Below are 24,003 nucleotides of genomic sequence, written 5' to 3' on the forward strand. Positions count from 1 at the left end.
CATCCCCCAGATATTGACTAAAATACTTAGCGACAATTTTTGTGGGAACGCAGACACACTGAGCAGGTGAGGACCATCGTGGTCGTGGTATGGTTTACATGATAGACCAAGTAGCTCAGCAGTGAGCCCTCTAGATAGTATGATGCTCCAAGTGAAGGCGCGTTGAGGGGTTGCTTTCAGCGTGTCGTTTGCAGGCTAGATCTTCTGTCGCTAGCAGGCGGTCAGCATGAAAAACAACAGAGACTTGAATGAACTCACTTTGCTTCGCTAAAGAAAGGGAAATGCTAGTTATAGAAAAACAAGTGACCCCGTGAACTAGAGGAGGAGAGAAGGGGGTGGCGGAACGCGGCAGGAGAGAAAGCAGAACTTTATTCGGCTCGAATTGTCAATGGCCGGGAGAGCACGGTCCCTGCCGTCCAGGGCCTCTCTGATGACTTGCGGAATCCTGGCGTTATGCAAGGCCAAGTTGTCACAGTCAACACTCGCTAACGATAACGCTGCGATGGATGCTACACCATCGTAGCGATTCGAGCTGGTGCACGTATAGCGTTACAAAGGTCAGGTTAACAACAAGTAAAACGCTTACTTGGGCTATTTGGTTCATGCTTGAATGAGTAAAGGCAAGGCACAAAAGAACAGGACTGAAGGACACAAACGACAGGGACTACATAAGGCAGGCTTGTTGCGGAAATAAACTTAGTTGTGAGTGGCGCCGGTCCGGTCGTTTGTGTCCTTCCTCAGTCCTGGTCTTCTGCGCCTTGCCTTTACTCATCGTAACAAGGGGTCACTGACAGCGTGATGCGCGAACTCGATGGTGTTTTACTTTCCGTTGTAGCATATGACTTATGTACATAATTCTTTCGCTAACAAGTTTCACTGAGCAAAGGCTTATCGTCGATACTAATGCCGCACCGCGCACTGTGTAATTAATCAAGACGCAATAGCTTTATCTTCTACTCGCGGCCGCTTCACCACCGCAACTATTTATAAGTTAAGACGCAATCACGATTGGACGGTTGCTGCTACCACCGCAGGTTCACAACAAGTTCCTGTACTCAGTTTCGATGCGGAAGAAGTTGAAGGCCACGATGCGGCGGATGTTGTTGTCGGTCATGAAGGCCCCCACATTGAAGGCGGCGCGCATCGGTATGAAGATGAAGTTTCCCTGCCGGAAGTAGTTCGGCTGCTCGAACTGGATGAACACAAACCGATGCGAACCGGTACTCGTCGCCGGCGTCGGTGGACTGTACGTCGCCAGCACTTTGCCGGCGTCCAGCTGCGGATCATCGGAAAAAAAATAATGGGAAAGAAACAAAAAATCGGCAAACTTCAGTGGTTCAGTGGTTCAGTGCAGACGCTGGAAGCTATTGTGGAAGCCGGAAACACGTCATGACCGCCATGTCCTGAATCTGTCGCCGAAGTGCTTGCGCCGACGCCATCATGCGCTCGTGCACGAGCGCATGGTGCCGGATGCGGGATGACGCATTTCTGCCGGATTGGGCGCGCCGTACAGTATTCATGGATACTGTACGGCGCGCCCAATCCGGCAGAAATGGTCAAGAGCAATTACCGCGTGATAGCGACGGCTCAGTAAGTTCGGATTCCAAATGAATGCGCGTCGTCTCAAAGGCCCCAGTCTGATTTCTGGTGGTGCTGCGCAAAGTTTCGTTATCGCTGGTAAGGGTAAAGTTGAGTATAAGGTCGTGACCTGACAATGAAACGGCGACGGCGGGATAACAAATAGGAAAGTACGGACTATCATACATGCGCAGGAAATGCAGTACGGAGCTTTTACGAGAACACTCACATTGAAAGAAATGATTGCCTCGCCCCCCCCCCCCGCCAAAAAAAAAAAAAAAAGAAGGCACGTGTTTGCAGCTACAACGGGAAGTTGGTAATACTCCGTCGTGGACACCGGTATAGATAAATCTGCCATTCCGTCGACGCGTTGCAATGAGCACGTTGCTTCTGCGACACTTGGTGGGTTATTTGTGCAGCCTATGCCATCTTGCATAATTCAGAATACGTGTCACTTCGTCTAAAATGGTAGGGCTATTGCGATACGCATACTGTTGATAAACCTAGATGGTGCCACATGCCCAGCTGCTGGTTTTAGCCGCTGTCTCAGTTTTATGGGACACGGCTGTAGTTTAACTTGCTTTCAAAATTTGCCATCGCTTCTGACGGAGTCGCGTGCGAAAGCAGTGGAAGTGTGCACGGAACCGAGAAAGTTGTCCGTGTCACGCTTTATAGCAGCGACCCATATAGTATGCCTAAATCCCGTGCTTAGGCCGAGTATTATACTGTAGAGGGTGCGAAATATTCCAAACGAGCTTTTCTGTAAGGTTTGCTAGAAGTCGGGAAGTGTTGTGACTTTCAAACATATGCCGGTTGACCGGGTTCAGTTCTATCGAGGAGTTAATCCCATGGTGGCGGTTCTTCGTTCACCTAGTATGCTGAACGCGAAGTTGAAAAAGCGGCTATGAAAGCGTCGTGATTGTGACGTGATCACCTGCTGTAGCACACGTTCAACGGAATTTAATGGTTTAGAATTTCAGAAGCCCATTTTATTACTGCGATTGGCATTGTTAAGATACTTCAAGCACCTCCCGATGTCTATCTGTCTGCCTGTCTGTCTATGATCGTCTCCAACCGGTTATCCGCCATCTTGGGTCACTTCATAGTCTGGTATGTAATTAATGGAGCATCGGGCAACTGTGCTGAGGGAACCCAGTTTGAAACCAACCGTCGGACCAACTTGGGTCCCTGGTTATGTGCCATGGGGTAAGCGCCGCTCATCTCTGACAAAAAAGATATTCTTTAAAATTTGTCCGGTGCTGGGCGGAATCAAACCTGGGCCTGATTGCCCAGGTTCGATATATTCATACAAGCTTGCCTGAATATATTTTCACCCACGCGCTACGCAGGAACTTCACGGCGGCGGCGCTAGATGGAGCAGTGTGTCCGAAAAAAAGAAAACGCGAGAGCGCCTTGCTACATACGCGCCTCATACATTTCGTGTTTCGGCGGTGGAAATACAGCGTGTAAGTATATTGCATCAACGTTACTCGCATTATTGTCGGCATTTATCGTAGAACGGGTGCAGCAGGAATGCTTTATGACGGCCGCTTTTTTGCGTATACCGCAGATCTTGCGAATACGGGTCGGCATTCATGCAGCAGTCCTTGTGCTCGGGAAAATGCTGGCCGATGGTGCGGGAAAGCGAAAATATGGAAGGTGACTATAGCCAGGGGCAAACAGCTGGTATGCAGGTAGAAAGACTTTGTGAATTGTGCCCGGTAATTACATGTACGGCGAACTCGTCCGCCTTCCAGAGAAATAAACGTGTTCGCTTATCTCCAACCTGTTTTGTCTCCTAGAAGCCTCGTATTGTCAGCATCATGGCAGCATTATTGCGTAACACTGACACGAGGGTTAAATATGGTGTCGGAATGCGTAAGCAAGCGCGCCTAAAGTGATTTAGACGCTTACTTGCAACCGAGCACATAAATGAATGAATAAATGAGCTGTACATGTAAGCGCCGCTGTTTCGGCAGTGTTTGCCTTCACGTTCCAAGAATGGAGACATTACGGCTAAGCCGACTTACAGCGTAATTTAAGCTTGTTGTGTGAAAAAGCTCGCCTTTGTAAATGCCCAGGGCCCTCTAATATGCTCACGCGGCGTACACAACGACCCGTCATTCTTCACGATATGCGACCAGATACAAGCGATAAACGCGCTCATGTAAATTTTTCATGTCTTGCTTAGCTTCGCCCTGTTTCGTTAGTAAGGTGCATATGCGCTCTGCTATGAAGCATTGTGTCACTAACTTAAGTTACATTATGGAGTTTTCATGGCGAAACTACCATCTAATCATGAGGCACGCCGTAGTGAGGGATTCCGAATTAATTAACCTGCGGTTCTTTAACGTGCACCCAATACGCGGTACACGGGCGTTTTTGCATTTCGCTGCCACTGAAGTGCGGCCGCCGTGCCCTACATTTGATCCCGCGACCTCGTGCTTAGCAGCGCAATGCCATAGCCACTAAGCAACCACGGCGGGGGATTGTGGAACTAAACTGGAGACTACGAAATGCGTCCGGACAGCGCTAGACTAGCTGAAAGGCGCACAAAATGCATTGCTGTGAAATTCACAGCAAGCGTTCCCAAGACGACGAAAATCCTTTGCGTACTTGCGAAAGTTTTCGTTCGTGACATTTCGCACATTTGTATACTGCATGCACTGGGCTCGCTCCAACACCCCCCCCCCCCTCCCTTGTCGAACCCCTTCACCCCCCCCCCCTTTTGTTATGGCACGGTGTTACAGTTACACTTTTCTTTAATTCAGCGTTAGGTAACGCGATACTTCATGGGCAATATGTGAAACGTTTACTGTCGCAGGTAAGCACGTTCTCTTGAAGAAGGATTAGGAAACTGTCACCTTTGCCTTCTCGCGCGCAGAACTTTAGAGCATAAAAGCTAAGGCGCAGCCTTGAAGGGCTCTTCTTCTGGCACCTCCTAATCCGATTATGTCGAATTGGCTCTCAGGATCTGCTATAAGTGCATTCAAGAGATCGACAATTCCATTTCGCCTTCTCGCGTGCCATAGCAGTCTGCGCTGCTGAGCTTACCAGATTAAATCGCATCGAGGGGCAGGAACCCCAGATGCGATTTGAACGCCGAGTGAACTCACGTCATCGCAGACTTATTAAGCTTCTTTGCTTTTTTTTTTTTTTTTTGAGGCGTAACGTGATAACGTGTGAGAAGCGGGAGAAGTCGCTAGCGATTATCAGCGGCTTCTTGAAAGCAGTTGGAGGGTCGCTGCATATCGTTATTTGCCATATTGCCACGAAACAGAGAAACCAGAAAATTTGTAGCGCTTGCTTCGAGCACTGTCACGAGCTAGTTAAGGAACTCGGGAAGGTGTCAAGAAACAGCATTTAACAAAATTAAGTATTACCCGGCGCCTTGACAGAGTTACGCAGGTCACTGCACCCATACTCGATCCTACATAATTGAACTTCAAGTACCTATTAGCTTGTTCACAAAAAAAAAAATGAAAGAAAATAAATAGCAAACTGCTCTGAACGACAAAATCATAGCGAATTGTCCGAACGTGTCACCCATAATGTCGGTGCGACAAATGTTTCGAGACGAGCGCCCATGAAGGACAACTGAGCCACGAAATGAAATTTGCGCTTCGGGAGATTTATTAGCTCGTCTGGCTGTATTGGGACAGCCATGGTTACACAAGGCGGTTCGATGCACGGCACAAGTTGCTGCATGGCATTTGCCTAAGCAGTTCGAGTATTGATTTTGGTCGGACCAACGCGCAGGGGGCGCTATACTCCTTATAAATGGGAGCAAAGAAACTTGTTTTTCATTTTATGTTTCTGCACTTGGTTCTATTGCGTCACCTGCGCTCAAACGGGCGATCGGTGGGATGGACCGCTTGTAAATCGCGCTATTTTTTAAGCATCGGTGGATCACGCATGAGCTAAGGAACGCAGCCTTAATGTCGCCCGTACAACCCGTACCCGTTTTATACTTCGTTCTTTTTTCTTTTCTTGCGGGTGGCCGTTTTTTACCGCATTATCACAGTTTTCGAGTGATCGTTCGGCTCGACACGCACGTGTACGCTGTATCCGAGAATTGTCGAAAGTTTTCGCCAATTCCATAAAGAAAGAACAATCAGATTGCGCGTGCTAAGGGAATCATATATATATATATATATATATATATATATATATATATATATATATATATATATATATATATATATGAGTATATAAGGTTACCGGTATTTCTGGGCACAAGTTCGCCCAACAGTTAACTTTTTACATCGAGAATGTCCATTGCGTTATACATGTGAATATTTATGGCTAACTGTGCTTTTCCGTGGCTCTCTGTTGTTATACGTTAATGAGCGAGGACTCGGACACTACATTAAGAACGTGCCATGTATACATTCCTTCGTTTCTTGTACATGTTATCCTGGTGTAGTTGTGCCGTGATTGTCACTCACTTTTCGTATCGTCCCTTGTTTAAACTTTTTCTAAACACATGTGTGCTTTTCCGTGGGTCTATGTTATATGTTAGTGAGTGAAGACTCGGACACTACTTAACTCTATTGAGACAGGGGAAGGGGGGGGGGGGGGGTCGACTTCTGGATCTTTGTTGTGTTTACAATAGGACACTCAGCAGAATGAACGTAGGCGTCCAGCACAAATAAAAGCGTATATACTGGTGCTCTTTTGCGACTGAAAATTGTTTTTACATAGGTAGCGCATGAAAAACGCGGACAAAAAGAGAGATGGGAACGCACGCAGGGCTGACTTCACAAAGATCGTTCGCCGAGGTAAACCTCGAAGATGTACATAGATACAGTTAGCCCAGCGGCCTTTGTTAGGCATGCGTGGGCAATCGCATTCACAGTCACGCTCACTCCCTATTAGCGCGATTGATGGTTTAGACGCACAAAGTCCATCGAGCAGCTGTAAGCTCCGCTTCAATTATTTTTTCTTATTACTTGCTTACGATTCTTCCAAACGATCATTATAGTCTATAAATATGATAAACAACCACACAACCTGGCAACGAAGGTCAAGAAAGTCATTCGTTTTTCTTGTCAACGTTGTTACGACGCCCTCTGAGTCGATCGTTTATGCATCTACACCTGGCTGACCCACATAGGCCCAACCACATGGAAAAGGTACGCGATTAATGGCATGATCTGCTCCACCAACAAACTTCTTGTGTGTGTGTGTGGGGGGAGGGGGGGGGGGGCTTTTTCATAACTGCGATTGGCGGGAACAGAGGGCCCAGTAAGGCAGGCAGCATAGCCGCTGCAGCTTACTGGGCGCAGAGCTTACTGGATGCACTCTAACCTTCACGTTAGAGTGCATCGTATTTTAGTCTATATCTTCTATTTTTTTTAAAAGTTGTGTCAGACGGGGTGAATGCACACTTTTCGTGCACTACGTAGTTGAAGTTAAGATGTACCAACTCGCCCGAACAGCCACACTTGTGAAACTTGTACTAAACCTAAAGAAACCAAAAACAAGAAAAGGAGAAATAAAAGGGAGAGGCCTCTCTCCCTCTTATATAAAAAAAAAGGGGGGGGAGAAATTCTACAAACAGTGTCTTTTACTTTTGCATGCGGGAACACTTGCCGCATTACGCGAAAGAAAGTAAACACTTCGTCGTCTTAGACCTCGCCTGTGCGAGGGGATATGTAGACTTGACAAACATTTGCACTCTTCCTTAGTCGCGCCGTATCGGAGATAACTGGCGCAGTAATGCGGGATTTGCTGCCGTAACAGGGGCTAGTAGCTTAACGACGATCTCAAGGTTCCGCATTCGTCTTCTTATCTCGTATTGCATTAGAGGAACGAAAGGAAGAAAGCGCCCGATGGTGAGGGTGGTGCTTCGCGTGCTATCTCGAGTGGAGAGCACTGTATATGTCGAGCAGAGCTGTTGTTATGAAGACCACGACAGATACAGTTGCTGTCGCTGGCAAGGACGCACATTTGCTTCTTTGCACTTATTCGCTGGAGGTCGCACTTTAGACCAGTACAGCGGCGGGGAAGAAAGGGCGAGCTGAATGCGGTGTCGTCCTGAGACTTGTTAATCGCGGTAGCAGGCAGGTCGTTTGCTTCCTTCGCCATCGGTCAGCCGTGAAGCAATCTATATATAGCCGAGTTCAATCAGTACCATTAGTTATCATCATCATCATCATCATCATCATCATCATCATCATCATCATCATCATCATCATCATCATCATCATCATCATTGTTATTATTATTATTATTATCATTATTATTATTATTATTATTTAAATCGCCGTTTTTATACTACAGTTTGCTTTTTGGTTTTCAATCAAAGTCGCTCCCTTCTCCGTCTTTCTCATTTACTCTAACTGTTTGAGCGAGGATGGAAAAAAAGAAAGTAAAATGAAGCGTACAAAAAGGAGGAGTTCGTACGGCCTTACACAACTTGCCGCCCATCGCGAGAATGACGAAGTGCTCGCGTGATTGACTACGCAGAATAACCCAACCACACACCACACGGGGAGACACGAATATACAGGTCGAGCGCGTGAAAAGCGCGGGTAATCCGTGTTATCGGATGCGCAAGAACTATCCCCGCGAAGGTGTACTACAATAGTGACAAAATGTTCGTCCTGTACACACTTGCTGCCATGTTTCTTTAATAGTTTTCAATCTGCCTAGCGAACTGTATGGTTTAGGTTTGCTGCATACCTTAAGGGTTGTGCTAACTTTTTTGCCTTCACCGTTAACTGAAAGATTTAGCACCACGTCCATGACGCTGCGTGTATTGCGTGAAAACGTTTCGAAGACCGCGGCGTCGCATGTCGCGATACTGTATTTAACACACGCGAGTTCTTGAGCGTGCCCGCACACCAGCGGCATCTCAAGAATACATAAATGCGAGTAGTTACTTCCTACAGTCAAACCAAACCAAAGCCATTCCATGAGTGCTATTCCGGACGAGGTTGAGTTCCGCCATGTTGTCGAAATCGGCCATCTTGTCGTTTTGAGCCTATCGAGAGGCCGAAGCTGCCCCGAGCGCCAATCAGAGCTAACAGCAAGGCGAATTGGAGAGTCTAGTGGTATTCCATAGCGTCTAAAATAAAATCCCAGAAGTGCCTTCACGTGCAAAATGTGATTAGATAAGAAATGATTAGATTAGATTAGAAAAGAGAAACAGCGCTACCGGAGAGGAGGAAACCAGGAGGAGCACACAAAGACGGCACCGTGTCTGTGTGCACCTTTCTGTTTCGTCCCGTCTGGTATACAACGCTGTTTTATAATCAAGAACCGACTAGGCCTACAGTACAAGCTCGAAAAGGAGTCTCGCACTAGTCCCGAGCGAGACGAGAGTCACGAGAGAGGCACGCGAGAGACCGTATATACGTACTGCGCTTGCGGAGATCTGACACGCGCATGCGTACACATCAGCAGCGCTACCGGAACGGAACGTTAACGCGTGCACGCGAGCCGCGTATACGCATAACGTTTCGTGTTGCATGCGCATACTGTGTGAAACCTATAGCGACTTGCAGGTGTACGATGCGCCACGTTTACGATGAGCCACTTCGTGCGCAACTTACGTTTGCAGCGCCAAAAATGCAGCAATTTCATCGAAAGCGACAAATAATGGTGAAGGCTCACTCACCCGTTGTGCCGGTATGTTGACGACGAGCCAGTGCAGCCAGGCGCGGTGCTTGGGTGCGCGCGCCGACGGAGCGTCCACGTCGACCATGCAGAGCGCGTAGAAGTAGCCGCTCCGTCCTCGGAGCACGACATCCGGAGGCTCGGCCACGCTCGTCGGCTCCAGCTCGTTGCCCATGTCCACCTGCGACCAGAGTCGGCGGTCAGTTGAAGCGACGCGGAAGCGCACATAGTCGTGTGACTGTGTCAGTGAGCCAACAGGTGTGCGTGGTCTCTTTGCTGGCGTGACTGTAGGCAGCAAAAATAAATGCACAAATGGGCCGCTTGCGTGTGTGCGTATGTATGTATGTATGTATGTATGTATGTATGTATGTATGTATGTATGTATGTATGTATGTATGTATGTATGTATGTATGTATGTATGTACGTATGTACGTACGTATGTATGTATGTATGTATGTATGTATGTATGTATGTATGTATGTATGTATGTATGTATGTATGTATGTGTTTGTGTGGGGGGTGGGGGCTTGGGTGCGTGCGCAGATAAAAACAAATAAGCTCATTTGAAAATTGTCAAATGATCTGTATCTAGCAGTATAGGCCATCGCTATTTACATAGCTCGCCGTTATTTTGGATAGGTTCGTTTTCACACTCAACGAATTCCTAAAAGCAAAAGGGGAGCTCCTTCATGGCGCAGCCCTGGTGGAAGCGCCGTGACCGCTTCCATCGAACAGCGGCGCCGTTCGTGCTATTCGCTCCCTTTCGGCTCCTACAGTATTTGCGAGCTCGCAAACTGATATCTCACCCAGGCGTACACCGCAACGTCACCTTGGCGTTTCCAATGTAGGTGACAGCGAGCGAATCGTTGGGCAGGTAGCCAATCAGGTCCGGTATGATGCGCATGGCCTTGGCCTTGTCGACCGCGGACAGGGCGCGCTCTCTCTGAGAGCCCACCACGCCGTCAAGCACGTCCTCGTCCGCATCAGCGCCGCCACCGCCGTTGCCTTCGGGCGGCGCCGTGACGCCTATGGCTCCCTGAGCTGCGACCGGGGGTGCCATTGCCAGTGGCGTCAACAGCACCAGCTTCGCTACCAGCGCTGCGGCACCGATCGCCCGCAGTGCGGCACACATTGGGGGATCCCACGGAGGCGCCTGGAAGCTTGTTCTCGCTCGTCGTCTTCTTCTTCTTCCTCTCACAGCCGAGCACGAGCCCTGGAGTGTGCTTGGTGACCACGGCGGCTGCGTTCGGCGAGAGTGTTGGTGCAAAACTTATGTAAATAAAGGTTTTTCAGGCAGAGAGAGAGAGAGAGAGAGATGCAAAAGGGCTCACGTACCAAGCATTCAGTGTACGCGCTCTGTGGTGTGTGTTTCTCTTCTGTGTGTGTCGTCCAAATGTTGCGCAATCAAGCCTCTAACATGGTATACCAACACGCCCAGTTCTCAACCTTGGCAGTATACGCGTTGCGAAAACACAGCTACTTGCGAAAATCACTCCGGTGCCCTGTGTTCAGCGTCTCTCGAACTTCTGCGTTCCTTTAGAACGTTAAACTGCCAATGGTCAATCAAAAGATGTATTGTTATGTTTTTCTTTAAGAACCTTTCTCTGCCCATCCTCCCCACTCGCACCCACCCCTTTTCAAAGGCTCACTGCTGTCTTGCGCGAGTGACCGGTCCCCGGCATAGTGCAAATCAGTACCGGTCATGGCACAAGGCAAGGCGACCGCCAACGGCAGGGGATCTGCGTGAGCGCAGACGTGAGCTCTAACACGCGCCTTCGTTATTCGGGCAGGTGATCTGCGTGTCTTCGTCGTCCTCGTCATTCCGTCGAGGCTATTTCATCGGCTTCATTTCATCGTCGTCATTCTTGCCATGCCGTAGCCACCCTTTCGTTGTGCTCACTCTGGCCTCGTCATTCCTTCGTCGTCATCACTTCGCCTTTATGCCATCGTCTTCATTCCGTCGTCGCCAAGCTGTCGTGGCCACTCTATTGTCGCCATTCCATTAACGCCATACCTTCGTCATTGTGCCGTCGTCAATCTGGCGTCGTCGTTCTATCACCGTCTGCCTATCGTCATCATGTCTTCGTCGTCATTCTATGGTCATCTGCCGCCGTCGTCACACCATCCTAATTATGCCGTCGTCTTCATGTACTGGATATCATCCTATCATCGTCAAACGGGCGTCATCACGCCGTTGTCGTCAAGCCGTCCTCGCCATATTGTCGTCGTCATACTATCGTCATGCCATCGTCGTCATTTGTGCAGTCCGCATGTCCTCCCACTTGTTGCAATCCACAAGGAGAGAGAGGGAGAGAGACAGAGAGAGAGAGAAATTACTTTACTGTGTGAAAGAATTGAGCATCGATGCCCTCAGTCCTCGGCGTCGCTTGTACAATAATGTCCGCGATGACCCGCTTGGTCGTGAAAGGGTGGTTGTGGCGGTCATACGTTTGGTGGAAGGTAAAGGCGGGAGGGATGAGGGTTTGAGGGAGGGGCCAGTGTTGCATGGTACTGTAATGGGATGTGTTGTGTGTTGGGATAGGCACCGCAGTGGCTACAGCGAGTGGGGTCTTCAGTGAGTAGAATTATGAAACGCTGGCGTCTTTAATGGCGCCAGCTGCTCCTGTTTGCGAGGCAAACTAAACGCACCAAAAACACAGATTACAGTCTTATACGGGAAATAGCGTTGTTTGAAAATGCCATGGGAACATTCCCCTAAACCAATTCACACAGCGCATGAAATCCGTATTTCCTTCTTCTTATTGCACATCTTTAATCAAATACGACCAGAAGGTTTACTGTGCGAAAAGCGCCATCTAGGCCACGCGAAAACTTTGTCGATTTTCTCTTCAATGAAAGGCTCGAGCATCATTGACATATGCTACCTTTCATTGAGGTCGATGACGCTCGTTCGGCGTGTGTGACAAAGCAGGAGTGAAACTTAAAAGGGAAGCAAAGCCAACCAGCGGAAAGCAGTGACTAAGATGCCGTGATTCCATAAACGAGCGCTCCATTGAATGCGCTTCTTGCAAACGAAGGGCGCAAGTACGGTTTGATGTATTGAAATCAAACATACATAGGAGTCATACATTATACATCATTTATGTATATATACTATAAGTTTTATTTGTAGCTCTCGACCGAAACAGAAAAAAAATTTACTTGGAGAACATTTGGAATAAATAGTACATTGATGGATGTAGGCTCAGCGTTTTAGAGGAAACATGCGTATATGTTAGGGTATACGGCAGAAAGAAAAAGTAACTTTGGGAATACAAAAGTTAGAAGTAAATTTCCAGGACACCATATACTATGGAGTGAGAAGAAGTGGGCTACATTATACTCGCTACGAAATGTTACTTCTTTTTCTTTTTTCTTTCGGGAAAGTGCATCGCACTGTCCTGCGGAGTCATTCACTACTTCGAAGTTTTCTTAGACGGCGCTGCTGTAGAAAAAAAATAAACAAAGTAAAGTGCACTAAAGCCAGTCTGACATCATCATTAAGCTTCCGGCGGACGCAAGGGTCCCTAAAAAGCCATCAGCATTCGTAGCTGCTCCTCCTCTGTGCCGCACGTCTCCGCATAGCCGCTGGGCTCGTCGCTCTGTATGTGCACGTGGTTCATTTATGCCTCACTAGAGGGCCCTCTATGCTTCGGGGCTGACCCATTTGTGCCAACAGTCAGTCGCAGCATCTGCACGCAGCTACCCCTCCCCTCCCCCCCCCTCCTCAAAAAATGGGTGTTGTTTCTTTTTCTTCTTACATTGCGCCTAGTTCCACCGACTCGACTTTGGATGGGCTTGGCTCTCCGCTCGCCTCGGCTCCTGCTGCAGGCGAACCAACTTTCGAGTCTTCGCACGCAGAATTTGTCCCCAGAGGCCATTTCATCGTACGAGCGAAACAAGTCCACGGGCGCATTTCGCGCGGACCTCGGCAAACCAACGGTTCCTTGTAATCTCCATCACCGCAGACAAGAAGCAGACCGCAAGTACAAACCGCGAGAGCGTTTAGGGAACAAAGACGGCGACGAAGGGAGATGCGAGAAGACCTCACGAGTCGCTTAAGAGGGGACGCCACTGTAGGGACCCGCTGAATAAGACGCACATTTCTAACGCAAAACAAGCAACAAAGCGAGCATCCGCTTCCCCGTGGGGGCCAGAAACATGTCGTTAGAATCCCAGTAACCGGAAAGAGGAACGACGTAGAAGCAAGTCAACTTCGAGGGGGAGGGCGGTCAGGAAAACGACGGCTACGTGGGGGCAGAGAAGGAGTCTCACGAGACACAAAGGAGAGCTCGCTTGAAAGGCTCGCCGAATTAGACACAAAGAGCGTCAGGCGTAAGAATGGAGAGGAAGTGGTACCACCGATGGAAGAAGCGCGGGGATGCGCGCAACGCGTGGACCGCAGCAGTAGACCCGAGGCTACCCACACAATCGCAAAACACGCAGTGCAGCCCGCGCGCACTTGGCCGGAGAGGCGTGCGGGAGACGGGAAGAAGTATAAAGCGTATTCCCGTGGTCCTAATAGCCGTCCTTCAGGCGGTCGGCCCGGCACTTTGGCCAAGCTGAGACTCGGGTTTGAAGGGGTGGGGAGGGCCGCGTCTGAATGACCCGCCGCTTCTGCGGCCACGGGAAAGACGAAGGCGCCTCCGTCGGAGTCTTAGGCGAGGCGTTTGCTCGTCGGCCAAACCTGCAATTTGGCACAACTGCGGGGCTTCTCGCGCCCAACTTGTGCGGCTGGCCGCTGCTTTTCGAGTGCGAGAAAGGAGTGGAAAACCAAAGAAAAGCCGGTTCAAGAAGAAAGAAAGAGGTAGAGAGGCGAGTCCTTTGTTTCAAAAGTGCAGGATGGTGTAGGTCTCGAGGCGAGCCGAAATGTGCACCTCGAGAACGTAAACAGAGTGTATTTCATTCGTGAACTGAAGAAGTATGCTACAGTGTGTGTGTGTGTTTGTGTGTGAGTGTGTGTGTCTGTGTGTGTGAGTGTGTGTGTGTGTGTGTGAGTGTGTGTGTGTGTGCGTGTGTGTGTGCGTGCGTGTGTGTGTGCGTGCGTGCGTGTGTGTGTGCGTGTGTGCGTGTGTGTGAGTGTGTGTGTGTGTGTGTGTGTGTGTGTGTGCGTGCGTGCGTGTGTGTGTGTGTGTGTGTGTGTGTGTGCGTGCGCGCGCGTGCACACACACCTTGTTTGATGTTTGATGTGCGTTATTGTGCTGAGCGGGTGTGTACTTATGTGCTTGCATGTATGCCCTTGTCCGCGATTGAGTGAGAATGAGCTCATGAGCGTGCCAACGTAAGTTTAAGGTGAGGTTCCCTGGCATTCCACAAGACATACGAGCCGGGAAAAGGGGCGGAGAAACTGAATGTTCTATGCCGGGCACACCTTGACTTGGCCTATTTGAGCGCAGTCTGATGATAGTGCGAACTACCGCTGCTATTCGCGCTCTCGCTTAGCAAATCGTCCGCGTATGCAAAGCACTGCACCACCTAGTTATTGCCCGTCGAAAAAAAACATAAGAAAGAAAGAAAGAAAGCGTCCGACCTTTCTCAATTCAAGTCGTTGAAAATCGGACTCAGTAAGCATAGAAGTGACGCCCCAGAATCAAGCCCGTCAGCCTGGCGTTAGTTCGAAACGCAGCGAGAATGTTCTTCGCCCCCCCGCCCCACCTATCCTGCATATTTCTTTCTTAAAATTTGTTTCTCTCCTTCGTGCACATTCTCGTCTCACTTGTGCCCAGTTGGCTCCTTTCAGGCGGTGGTGTGATAGGCGCACAGCAGCACATTTTGTCGTTATCATAAGTGCCCAGCGTTCCATTCTTGCTCCCCGCCTCGCCCTTCCCATTTTGTTCTCAAAAGTGTTCTCGTACAGCCTCACATTAGGCCTCAGGTTTCTTTATCTCTCCTCCAAGCGAACGCCATTGTACCCTCGCTACGCTGAGTCCGCCCTTCCGTTATTCCGCTTCATTTCTGATGCGGTCATCGCACCCTATAAAAGAACAAAAGATGTTCGAATACGCAGTCGCACTCCTTTTATTCCTTACTACGTACGGTCTTCGCCCATAACGTCCCGTTCTTATAGTCGTCTCTCGCTCTCTCCCTTTTGTTTCGCGTTCGGATCGTACGGGACATTTGCTCCGGCCCCCGGAATCTGCGTAAGCGAGGCATTATGCAGACGCGAGAAAACGTGGCTCTCCTGGCCTGAGAAAGTTTTTCGGAATTTTGCGAAACGGTTCGGGTAGACTCGTTCCTCGCGTGATGTCTATGGGTTGTTCCCGCCCTTTGCACGTTTCGTGACTGACACGCCACGTTTTCTTTTCTTCTTAAGGCTCTTTGGCGAGATTGAGAAGGTGGCTGCCTATTACTTTCTCCTCGCTCCCGTATATAAGACAGTGTAACGGCCACTTCATGAGGAAACTGTGGAGCTGATGTCTTCAGTGCCATGTTCTACGCAAGCTGCTTCACTAACGGGCACTTGATGTCCTCGATGCCGCGTGTTGCAAGTTCTGAACTACCTGGGAGAACAGAGACAAAATAAAAATAAAGAGAAGGTGAGAAGAACGGAAGTCGTGCATGTTCTTCTAGAAGATATTGTCGCAGAAAACAGTGGATAAAGCCGTTGTCCTCGCTTTTATTGACCAGCGAGTGATGTCTGAGCTGTTTTCATATAAACTTGAAGAAAGGCGGTTAACCGAGGGTGCCCAACGTTTATTAATGATATCATGAGAAGCAAACAAAGACACCAAGGAAAACATAGCGGAAATTATTTGTACTTACTAATTGAAATAAAGAGATGATAAATTAATGGCAATGAAAGTGGACGAAGAAACAACCTGTCGCAGGAGGGGAACGATCCCACGTCTTCGCATTACGCGTGCGATGCTTTTCGTATATTCATACATCTTAGCACTTGAGTGCTGTAACATAAACATCCTTTTCCTCCGGTGGAAGACATACTGGGTGGCGTGAGCACGCGATCCGTAAACTTTCCCCGAAAGGCTTCTACGTTCGTTCCTCATCGACCCAAAGCTACACAAGGCTAGCGTATGCTTATTTACAACTTCACGAGCTGCTGCGCGCGTCACCGCGTGTTGTCGAAGCCTCCGCAGACAGCACGTGCCTCCCGAGCGAGGCGGAGAGGTGGCACAAGTTGACACGAGACGAATCACTATCTTCTCGAGCAGAGCATTATAACGGCAATGAATGCGCACCGCCACCATCCTAAACCAAGGTGCCGTACATGCCAGACGCTTGTATGTAAATGCGCCGCGGTATTTTATGTGCGTAAACGCAGCGCTTCACAGTTGGAGAAATGTAACGACCACCTGGCGTGTATACTGCGTGCAGCGGCACGTTTTCTAAAGTAGGTGGTGTACAGCCGTACACGTGCACGCAGCCGTAGTCAATCTGGATCTGTCAGTAACGTGGCGTTAGGGCAAGGCTCCTAAGAACTTGTCAGGCTTTCTCGCTTTTAGTCTTTGCATTTTTGTATTGTGCTTGCAAAATAAACATGTTCGTTTGTTTGTTATGGAAAGCTATTTTTGGCAGTCAGATCTTTTAATAAAGAGGCTGTAAGCGACGCGAACTTGGCATTCTTGCAGACGATTTCATAGGCGACGCGGACATACTTTGCCGCGAATAACGTCACCTTCAGAAGGCTAATTAACCAACAATTATTAATTGACTTTTTTATTAGTGCCTTAGCGGTAGTTGTTTAAATGGCCAATTTTAAGGCAGTCAGACTATAATCCACGCTCGTTTTTTTAATCTTGAAACTCTCACCTAATTCGCGATATTTATTATTGAATTTGAACAGTAAATCGATAGGTCTACAACGTTACGAAAGGTCTACAAACAAAATGACAAAACGAAAGTTTCGCGTTTTCGCGTTAGCGTTCTTGTGTTTGTAACGCCTGATTAACGCGGCTTATGCAATCGATACATAGGTTACCCTACTTTGCAAGCTATTTTTCATCTCTTAAAAGCAGTCGCGGCAAAAGAAGGCACCAAAGGCGCACGCAAGCTGGAAAACCAGAAAACAAGTCGGTAATCGCAATAATTAATTTTAATTCTGAGAATGGCTCACAGGAAAGCTTTAAAGGCACAAAGAGTATTGCTAATCGCCTCAATGACGAGTAGCGATGAAAATCACGACGCCCCCAAAAAATATTCGATGCTAACGACGACGACGGGTGTCTAAGATTGAAGGCTTTTCCCCACAAATACTCTTATTGTGAAGAAGCAGCCTTTACAGTGCGCCTTTCGGTAATTCGCAAACGCACGCACGCCTGTATTCTCGACAAACCAGCGCACGAAGGGAGAATGTCTGAGGCGTGTCCACTGTATGCCATCGGACGCTGGAAGTTTATTGTGCGCGTGTTTTGCGAAATAAAGGTTTGGTTTGCGGCACAGCTGCGCGTCGAATAGAAAGTCGCAGTCCTCCGCGGAAGCATGCACAAGGAAATAGTGCGCATCCCCTCCATCGTAAAGCAAGAAACTAAGTACGGAGAAGTGCTCCTTTCGCGAAGCCTTTAATATTTTAATGCGAATGATTGTGCTCGAGTCAAGTTACATTCTGGTGAGCTCGTTCCCCCCCTTCCCCCCCCCCCCTCTTTTTTTTTGCGTGGATTGTAGCCTACACACACGGTTACCTGCAAAATGAGGAAAGGAGTAGAGCTACAATGAGGCGAAAAGCCGGGCAGATAATCGACGCGATATTTGGTAAAATAGTCAAGCTTAACGCCGTCGGTGCAGAATAGCTTTTTGTATACATAATTACGATCTCTTCAAGGACAATTCAAGCACACAGATGAGCTCACGCTCAGCCGTAATCTACCGCGCTGAACGCATACTTCTTCGTTCATATAGAAGGATAGAGATAGCGTACGTAAGCGACCTTGCATAACCGCAAAACCCAAACATCTTTGTCCGACTTTTGCGATCTTTTGCATGGCTGGCCAGTCGCACATGTTAACTTTGGGTCCCACGTTTCTAAAGCTCCCTATTGTACTAACAAACAAAAAGCTGTAGCCATGCACTCTAGGATAGTTTCTGCTGACAGATACTTTGACTGAAACCAGCACAAATGGTAATAATGTACGCCAGTATGTCGAGATTTCCCAAACTTCATGAACGCATATTTTTTTTCAAAGAGCCTTACTTTTCTTTCGGCCCAACAATGTAATAGGTTGAATGTGCGTGAATTTTAGATGTCTCAGAGTGCATAAAAAGAACTGAACATTCAGAAAACAGGCCTCAGTTCCGAGCGTTGGGTGTTTTTTTTTTTTTTTTGTTGGTACGGAGGAGTATCCCCAGAAAACGATGCAACAGCCTAACATCAAGGCATATCGCCCAGCTAGAGAAAGAATGACATTTTACGTAAACCTTACTTACACAAAAGTAGCGTAAACAACGCTTGCGTAGTGAAAAGTGGAGCACGTATGTTTTTTCTTTTTTTTTTTCAGAGTTCTGAGCATACTCAAGCGAAACTTATATCCGCGCTCTTTCGTTCTAATTAATGACTGCGTGGGCAGCGATAATACTGAAAGCGCATTCACTGTGTGAATGATGTATGCTGGGTACGGAAACCGCAATTCTTACGAGCTCCGCAGTACTGCTAGATTAAAAGGTTCTTTTTTTTTCTTTATTTCTGCCACAACGCGCTTTGTGAGGCGGGTCACGGATGCGGAGACGTTTGACCCGGAACGAATCCCATTCACAGAGTGCAGCATCTGCAAAGCGGTCGTTGTATGCGCGCGTGTGGTTTCCTTAGAAACACGAAAAACGAAGAAGAAGCATTATGAGAGAGTCTTTACGATTCCAGTAAACATTACGAGCGAGTAAGATGTGAACAAGCGAAGACGCAGTCAATAAACATCGCCAAACAGGACAGCTAAGTATTATAGTAAAGTTATGAACGAAACGCTGGCGCCTTATATATGTGTGTTCGCGTGTAATGTGCGTGCGATGTGCGGCTATGGAAACAGCGAGAGCATCGGGTCTTCGTTGTTAGTACCTTAAACATTCAGGTGCTCGAAAGGTAACGGTGCAAAAAACAGCATGAGTCACGATGAAAATAGAAAGCTTGAGAGAGAGAGAGAATGAGAGAGAAAGAGAGACGTCGTTAAATGAATATCGACACGTGGATTGTGACTAAATCCAGTACCGCGCGGCCATTTCCTCAGTTACCAGAAAGAGATCTCGAAGGCAAATCTTTTGTAAACTATCTGCGCCGGAAGCGATTGGAGAACAGAAAACACGTCATGGCAGCCATCTTCTGGGGATTTGAGAAGTTGTAGAAGCTTTATCACTCTTCCCTCAGACAAGGGGATCACATTTAGCAAGTATGAATGCTGGAAGAGAGTTACAACAAAGTTCAATTTTACACTAAATTTGCGTCACAATTCCAGGCCCAGCTTTCCTGACGTTATCATGACGTCAGGACACAGAGGAAATTTTATAGACGTAATGCAGCAATGAGGCTAGGTATGGTGATTTTTGTCACAAAAACAGTAAAGACTGGCGCGAGCGTGTCTTTTGACTTGGCTCGCGTGTAGCAGACGGGGCAATCGCACGAAGGGAGCGAGGAAATGTATCGAGGCGTCATCCCGCATCCACCTCCTGAGTGTCTAAACACAAGCTGCACTTGCATTCGCGAAACGTTAGTGCGCTAAAATTATTCGTAAGAAAAGATCCTAGCCAATCGTGATGCGGGACATATTATTAGGAAAGGCAGATGGCAAATGGCACTTAGGACTGAAAATCTTTGCGAATTGAGCCCATGGTTCACAAAAACAAGAACTATAATCTAATATTTCGGGATATATTTTGGGAAATACTGACACTTAATTGCGTGGCAGTATATTTGCTAAGATATATAGCACTTGGACCTTCATTTACAAAAAAAAAAAAAAACAAGAAATCAGTGCCATTCCACTCAGTGAAGGTGAATGACCAGCGAAGCTGCGTACGTGGGCCCCCTTATTGGCGAACTGTCCACTGCCGTGCGTCAAACGCCGTATGCACATAAGTGGAAGGCGAAGCGCGACTAGTCGCTCCTCCAGGTGTTGAGCCTCGGAAGATGAGGTGCTGCATGGAGGGCGTACACACCCATGTATTGTTGCAAAACACGGCACGGCACGCCACCTTTCACTAACCAATCCCGGAGCGTAGAAGAGGCACGCACCTCACCGCCCTCCGAGGGCACCCATTGCGTCACCGTAGCCAGAGCGATAGGGCGTTGGTCGACGTCCCGCAGTGCAGTAGTGGTTGTGAGGTCACTCGAAAACCACAAGCGGTCACACACATCACGGGCCACACAAAATTGTTTCCCCACAAACTCCCCCTGAAACCTGGCCGTTCCTCCGGTGAAACCTTCCAAATTTTCGTGAGCGGCCCCACATGGACGGTTCGCATTTCTTTCCGCCTCGCGTTCCCGACGGGAAGCACGCTTACGAGACCGCCACCACAGGAGTGTGGAAGGAAAGGAAAGGAGATACGCAAGCGCTTCGAACGCCGTCAAAGAAAGGACAGTGCGAACGTAGACATGGCCGACGCGGGGGAAAGTGTAGTATCTGTCCTTATCAGCTTATCGAATACGGGTTGTATTTTGATCTAAGATATTAAACTTATTTTTGCAAGTGGGTGGAGTGCTTAAACCCTGCTTTAAGAGCGGCCTGGTATTGCACTAGCTTCGGGATCGGCCCACGTATGGAGAGGAATTCTCCATCTACACGGCTCGATAGACGCACGCAATTTTTTCCAGAGCCTAGTCATATATAGCTTCGCTGTAAAAAGTAAAAAGAATAATGACAAAGTCAGAACATTACTCAGAATGCCCTTAAAACGAAAGACGGAAAGGTCGGCAGCAGTAACTTGCTTCAACGCTACCTGTGACTTCGCGTAAGGTCACAAGGATCAGAGGGGTCACTTACGAAAACCGTTGTAGAGAATACGTTGTCTTTCTGTTGACTCTTTCATAGCTTTCCTAGTGCAGGGAAGCCAATCAAGCTCAGCTTGCTCAACCTCTCGACCGTTTCTTATCACCTCTTTCTATCTCTTACCCGCCGCAGTAGCTTAGTGGCTACGGGGTTCCGCTGCTGAGCTCCGGATCGGTGATTCAATCCAGACCTTGGCGACCGCGTTTCAATGGGATAGAAATGCAATAACGCTCGCTTGCAGATATTTAAATGCACATTTAAGAACCCCAGGGGGTCAGAATTCTTCTGGAGTTCCCCACTACGGCGTGCCTTATATTCAGATTGTGGTTGCACCTTAAACCCCAGTACTTAATTTTTGTTTCTTTCTCTCTCTCTCCTTGTTGAGGGCAACAGAGCATGTCGCGCATGATATTTACCAGGCTTTGATGAGAACGAGTACGTTCCTAGGACGTGCTCTGATATCGCCGGGTCTATGGCGTTCCGCAGATGAGCAAGCGAGTACAGGCTTGATTTATGGCTAGGTTTGATTTACGGGGAGCCGTGCAACCAAGTGCACGGCACGTGCGTTTAAAATCTAAACATTCCACACTACGTTCAAAACACGATTCCCTGCTCCTCGCCGTTGGTCTTGTATTTATGACTTGTGATGCAGTTTACGTCCAATCAACCTGTTTGAGAAGTGCGGTTCGGGCGGTAGAGTTGCCTCTCCGCCAATCACTGCAAACGACACTACACTGTAATTACGTACCATACTGTATCCTTCAAAGCAGCGCCAATCATTAAATTTACTTTTCTAATTTCTTCAACGCAACTGCCTTGATCGACAGCTCTGGCCTATTAACGTCAACACCATCGTCGTTGTCTCGCCATTACGGATCATGATCGTATGTTTTCTTGCCTCTTTATTTTTGCGCCCTCACCTCCTAGGGCATTTCAGTGCCCGACCTCCTTCACTATGTAGAGTATGACTCGAATCGAGATGTAGTAGGTGTAGGTGCCTACACATATGCGGGTAAAATTCTCTGCATTTCATTAAAGTGTTCTCTCTCTCTCTCTCTCTCTCTCTCTACTATACTGTATTCTACACTTCACCATATTAATATACTGCAGAAGTATGCAATTTAGAGATTAAGATATACCTGAATGCCACAACGAGTTAGCTTTCGGCTATGTGTCCCACATTGAAAAGAAAGCCTCACATGGTAATAGTGATCATCATGCTGTCATTCCTTGCAAAGTTATGGGACCACTTGCATCAAGCAACACCTCTCCTGATCATCGTCCTAATTGCAGGTGAATCACCAATAAAACTGGTACAAAGCAAAAGCAGTTTAAACAAACTGTGCACAAATCACCGACGTTGATTGTCAATGGAAACGAATAGCAGAACGCTTCTCGAAAGCTGCTCGCTTTATTAAGGGAATGATGTGCTCGAAGGCGTATGCAGCGTAACGCCCCTACAACGAACGCCTATACAACGAAGCGACCTGTTTAAGGAAGGAATAATTATTTCCCGGTTCCATTGTGAGTGGTGCTGTGTGTAACTTTTGCAATGAAGTTACTTTTATAACGAATGAATTCGGAAGCCCCAAGCATTTCGTTATAAAGGCGTTAATACGACTGTATTTGTAGCATTGAGAACACTTTACGTAGCATTTGTTGTTTCATCACATGAATCCGCTAAAAGTAGAGCCACTAACAAGAGCACCTGTAGCGCTGTGCCAGAGCCCTCTCCTGCAGCCACCACAGGGGGAGAGGGCGGCTTGAGAAGAGGAGGGCGGACGTACCCGAGCGCTCCACCATGGAGACAAAGAGAGAGAGAGAGAGAGAGAGAGAGAGAGAAGAGAGGAAATGCAGGGAGGTTAACCAGACTCACGTCCGGTTTGCTACCCTGCACAGGGGGAAGAGCATTTAAAACCTCCAGGCGTCCCAAAGCTCCCGGGCGACAGCACGTGGCTGCAGGCCCGGCTATTCGCGTACACGCACCGCTCTGTCAGGCTTACCATGGGGTGTTACGAAGGCACGTCCACAACGAAACCTAGAGAGTTACACCTACGTATTGTAGTTGATTGTCTACATTCACAACCTTCGCAACAACTCTAGATGTTCAATGAAATTTGGCGAAAATTTTATTTTAGCCTTGCGAGTGCCACATTAGTAGAACTCACACGTTTGCGAACCTAAGTTCGCATCGAAGGTTCTATGATACATTTACTGTTGGCGTTTCACGACCAGCACACCAAGGAACTCGGTCCTGCGAGATCACGCGTCTCTTGCATCGACGTTTTTTTTTTTCTTGTATCGGCGTCGAAAGTCCGACTACCAACCGTCGACCACCACTCACCGGCCACTATCCACCGGCCACCATCTACAGACCACCATCCACCGACCACGAAAGCTGGCGAAATATCCAAAGAACAAACTATTCGTTTTATATGTGCTAAAGACGCAAAAGCACGAAATCTAATGGACGTAATGTTTGCGACGTAGGGAAATATCGGTCACGGTAGCGGAGAGGATGAAGAAGAGAGGTAAAATGCACCGGCAGCAGGGTACGTTGTTTCCTCCTTTAAGACGCCTACTTCTGGCAGCTGGCGGTCGGTGCAGCGCAGCCGAACTTCCCAACAGAGCTCAGCGACGCGCATTTCGTTATTGCTGCTGATGATCGCTTTGCTTAATATGCTTTTTTTTTACATTGTTCTCGGTGTTGCTGCTGTTCAGGACCCTCGCTAGCCGATTTATTCAACGCGTGGAAACACTACTGGCGGCATCGCCGGCATTCCATGCGGTCTGAAGAACACCGACCTAATGGAAAGGCTCGCGGAACCTCTGAGCTGCTGATTGGGGAATATTTTCTTTTCTTCTTTTTTTTTTCTG

General features: G+C 48.1%; 2 protein-coding genes across 2 annotated transcripts in view; one reads left to right on the top strand and one right to left on the bottom strand.

The window, feature by feature from the left end:
• LOC126547246 (high affinity cationic amino acid transporter 1-like) overlaps positions 1-24,003 on the top strand; it is a 442,489-nt gene that overhangs the window by 250,010 nt on the left and 168,476 nt on the right. The window lies entirely within an intron of this gene.
• LOC140216275 (protein D3-like) lies at positions 1,037-10,363 on the bottom strand. Its single transcript, XM_072286671.1, has 3 exons — positions 10,032-10,363; positions 9,203-9,382; positions 1,037-1,276 (listed from the first exon to the last, which is right to left on the bottom strand). Exons 1-3 carry the CDS (start codon positions 10,332-10,334, stop codon positions 1,037-1,039), a joined length of 723 nt encoding a protein of 240 aa, XP_072142772.1. The 5' UTR covers positions 10,335-10,363.

Source organism: Dermacentor andersoni, chromosome 3 (genome assembly GCF_023375885.2).
Source record: "Dermacentor andersoni chromosome 3, qqDerAnde1_hic_scaffold, whole genome shotgun sequence".
Taxonomy (NCBI): Eukaryota; Metazoa; Arthropoda; class Arachnida; order Ixodida; family Ixodidae; genus Dermacentor; species Dermacentor andersoni.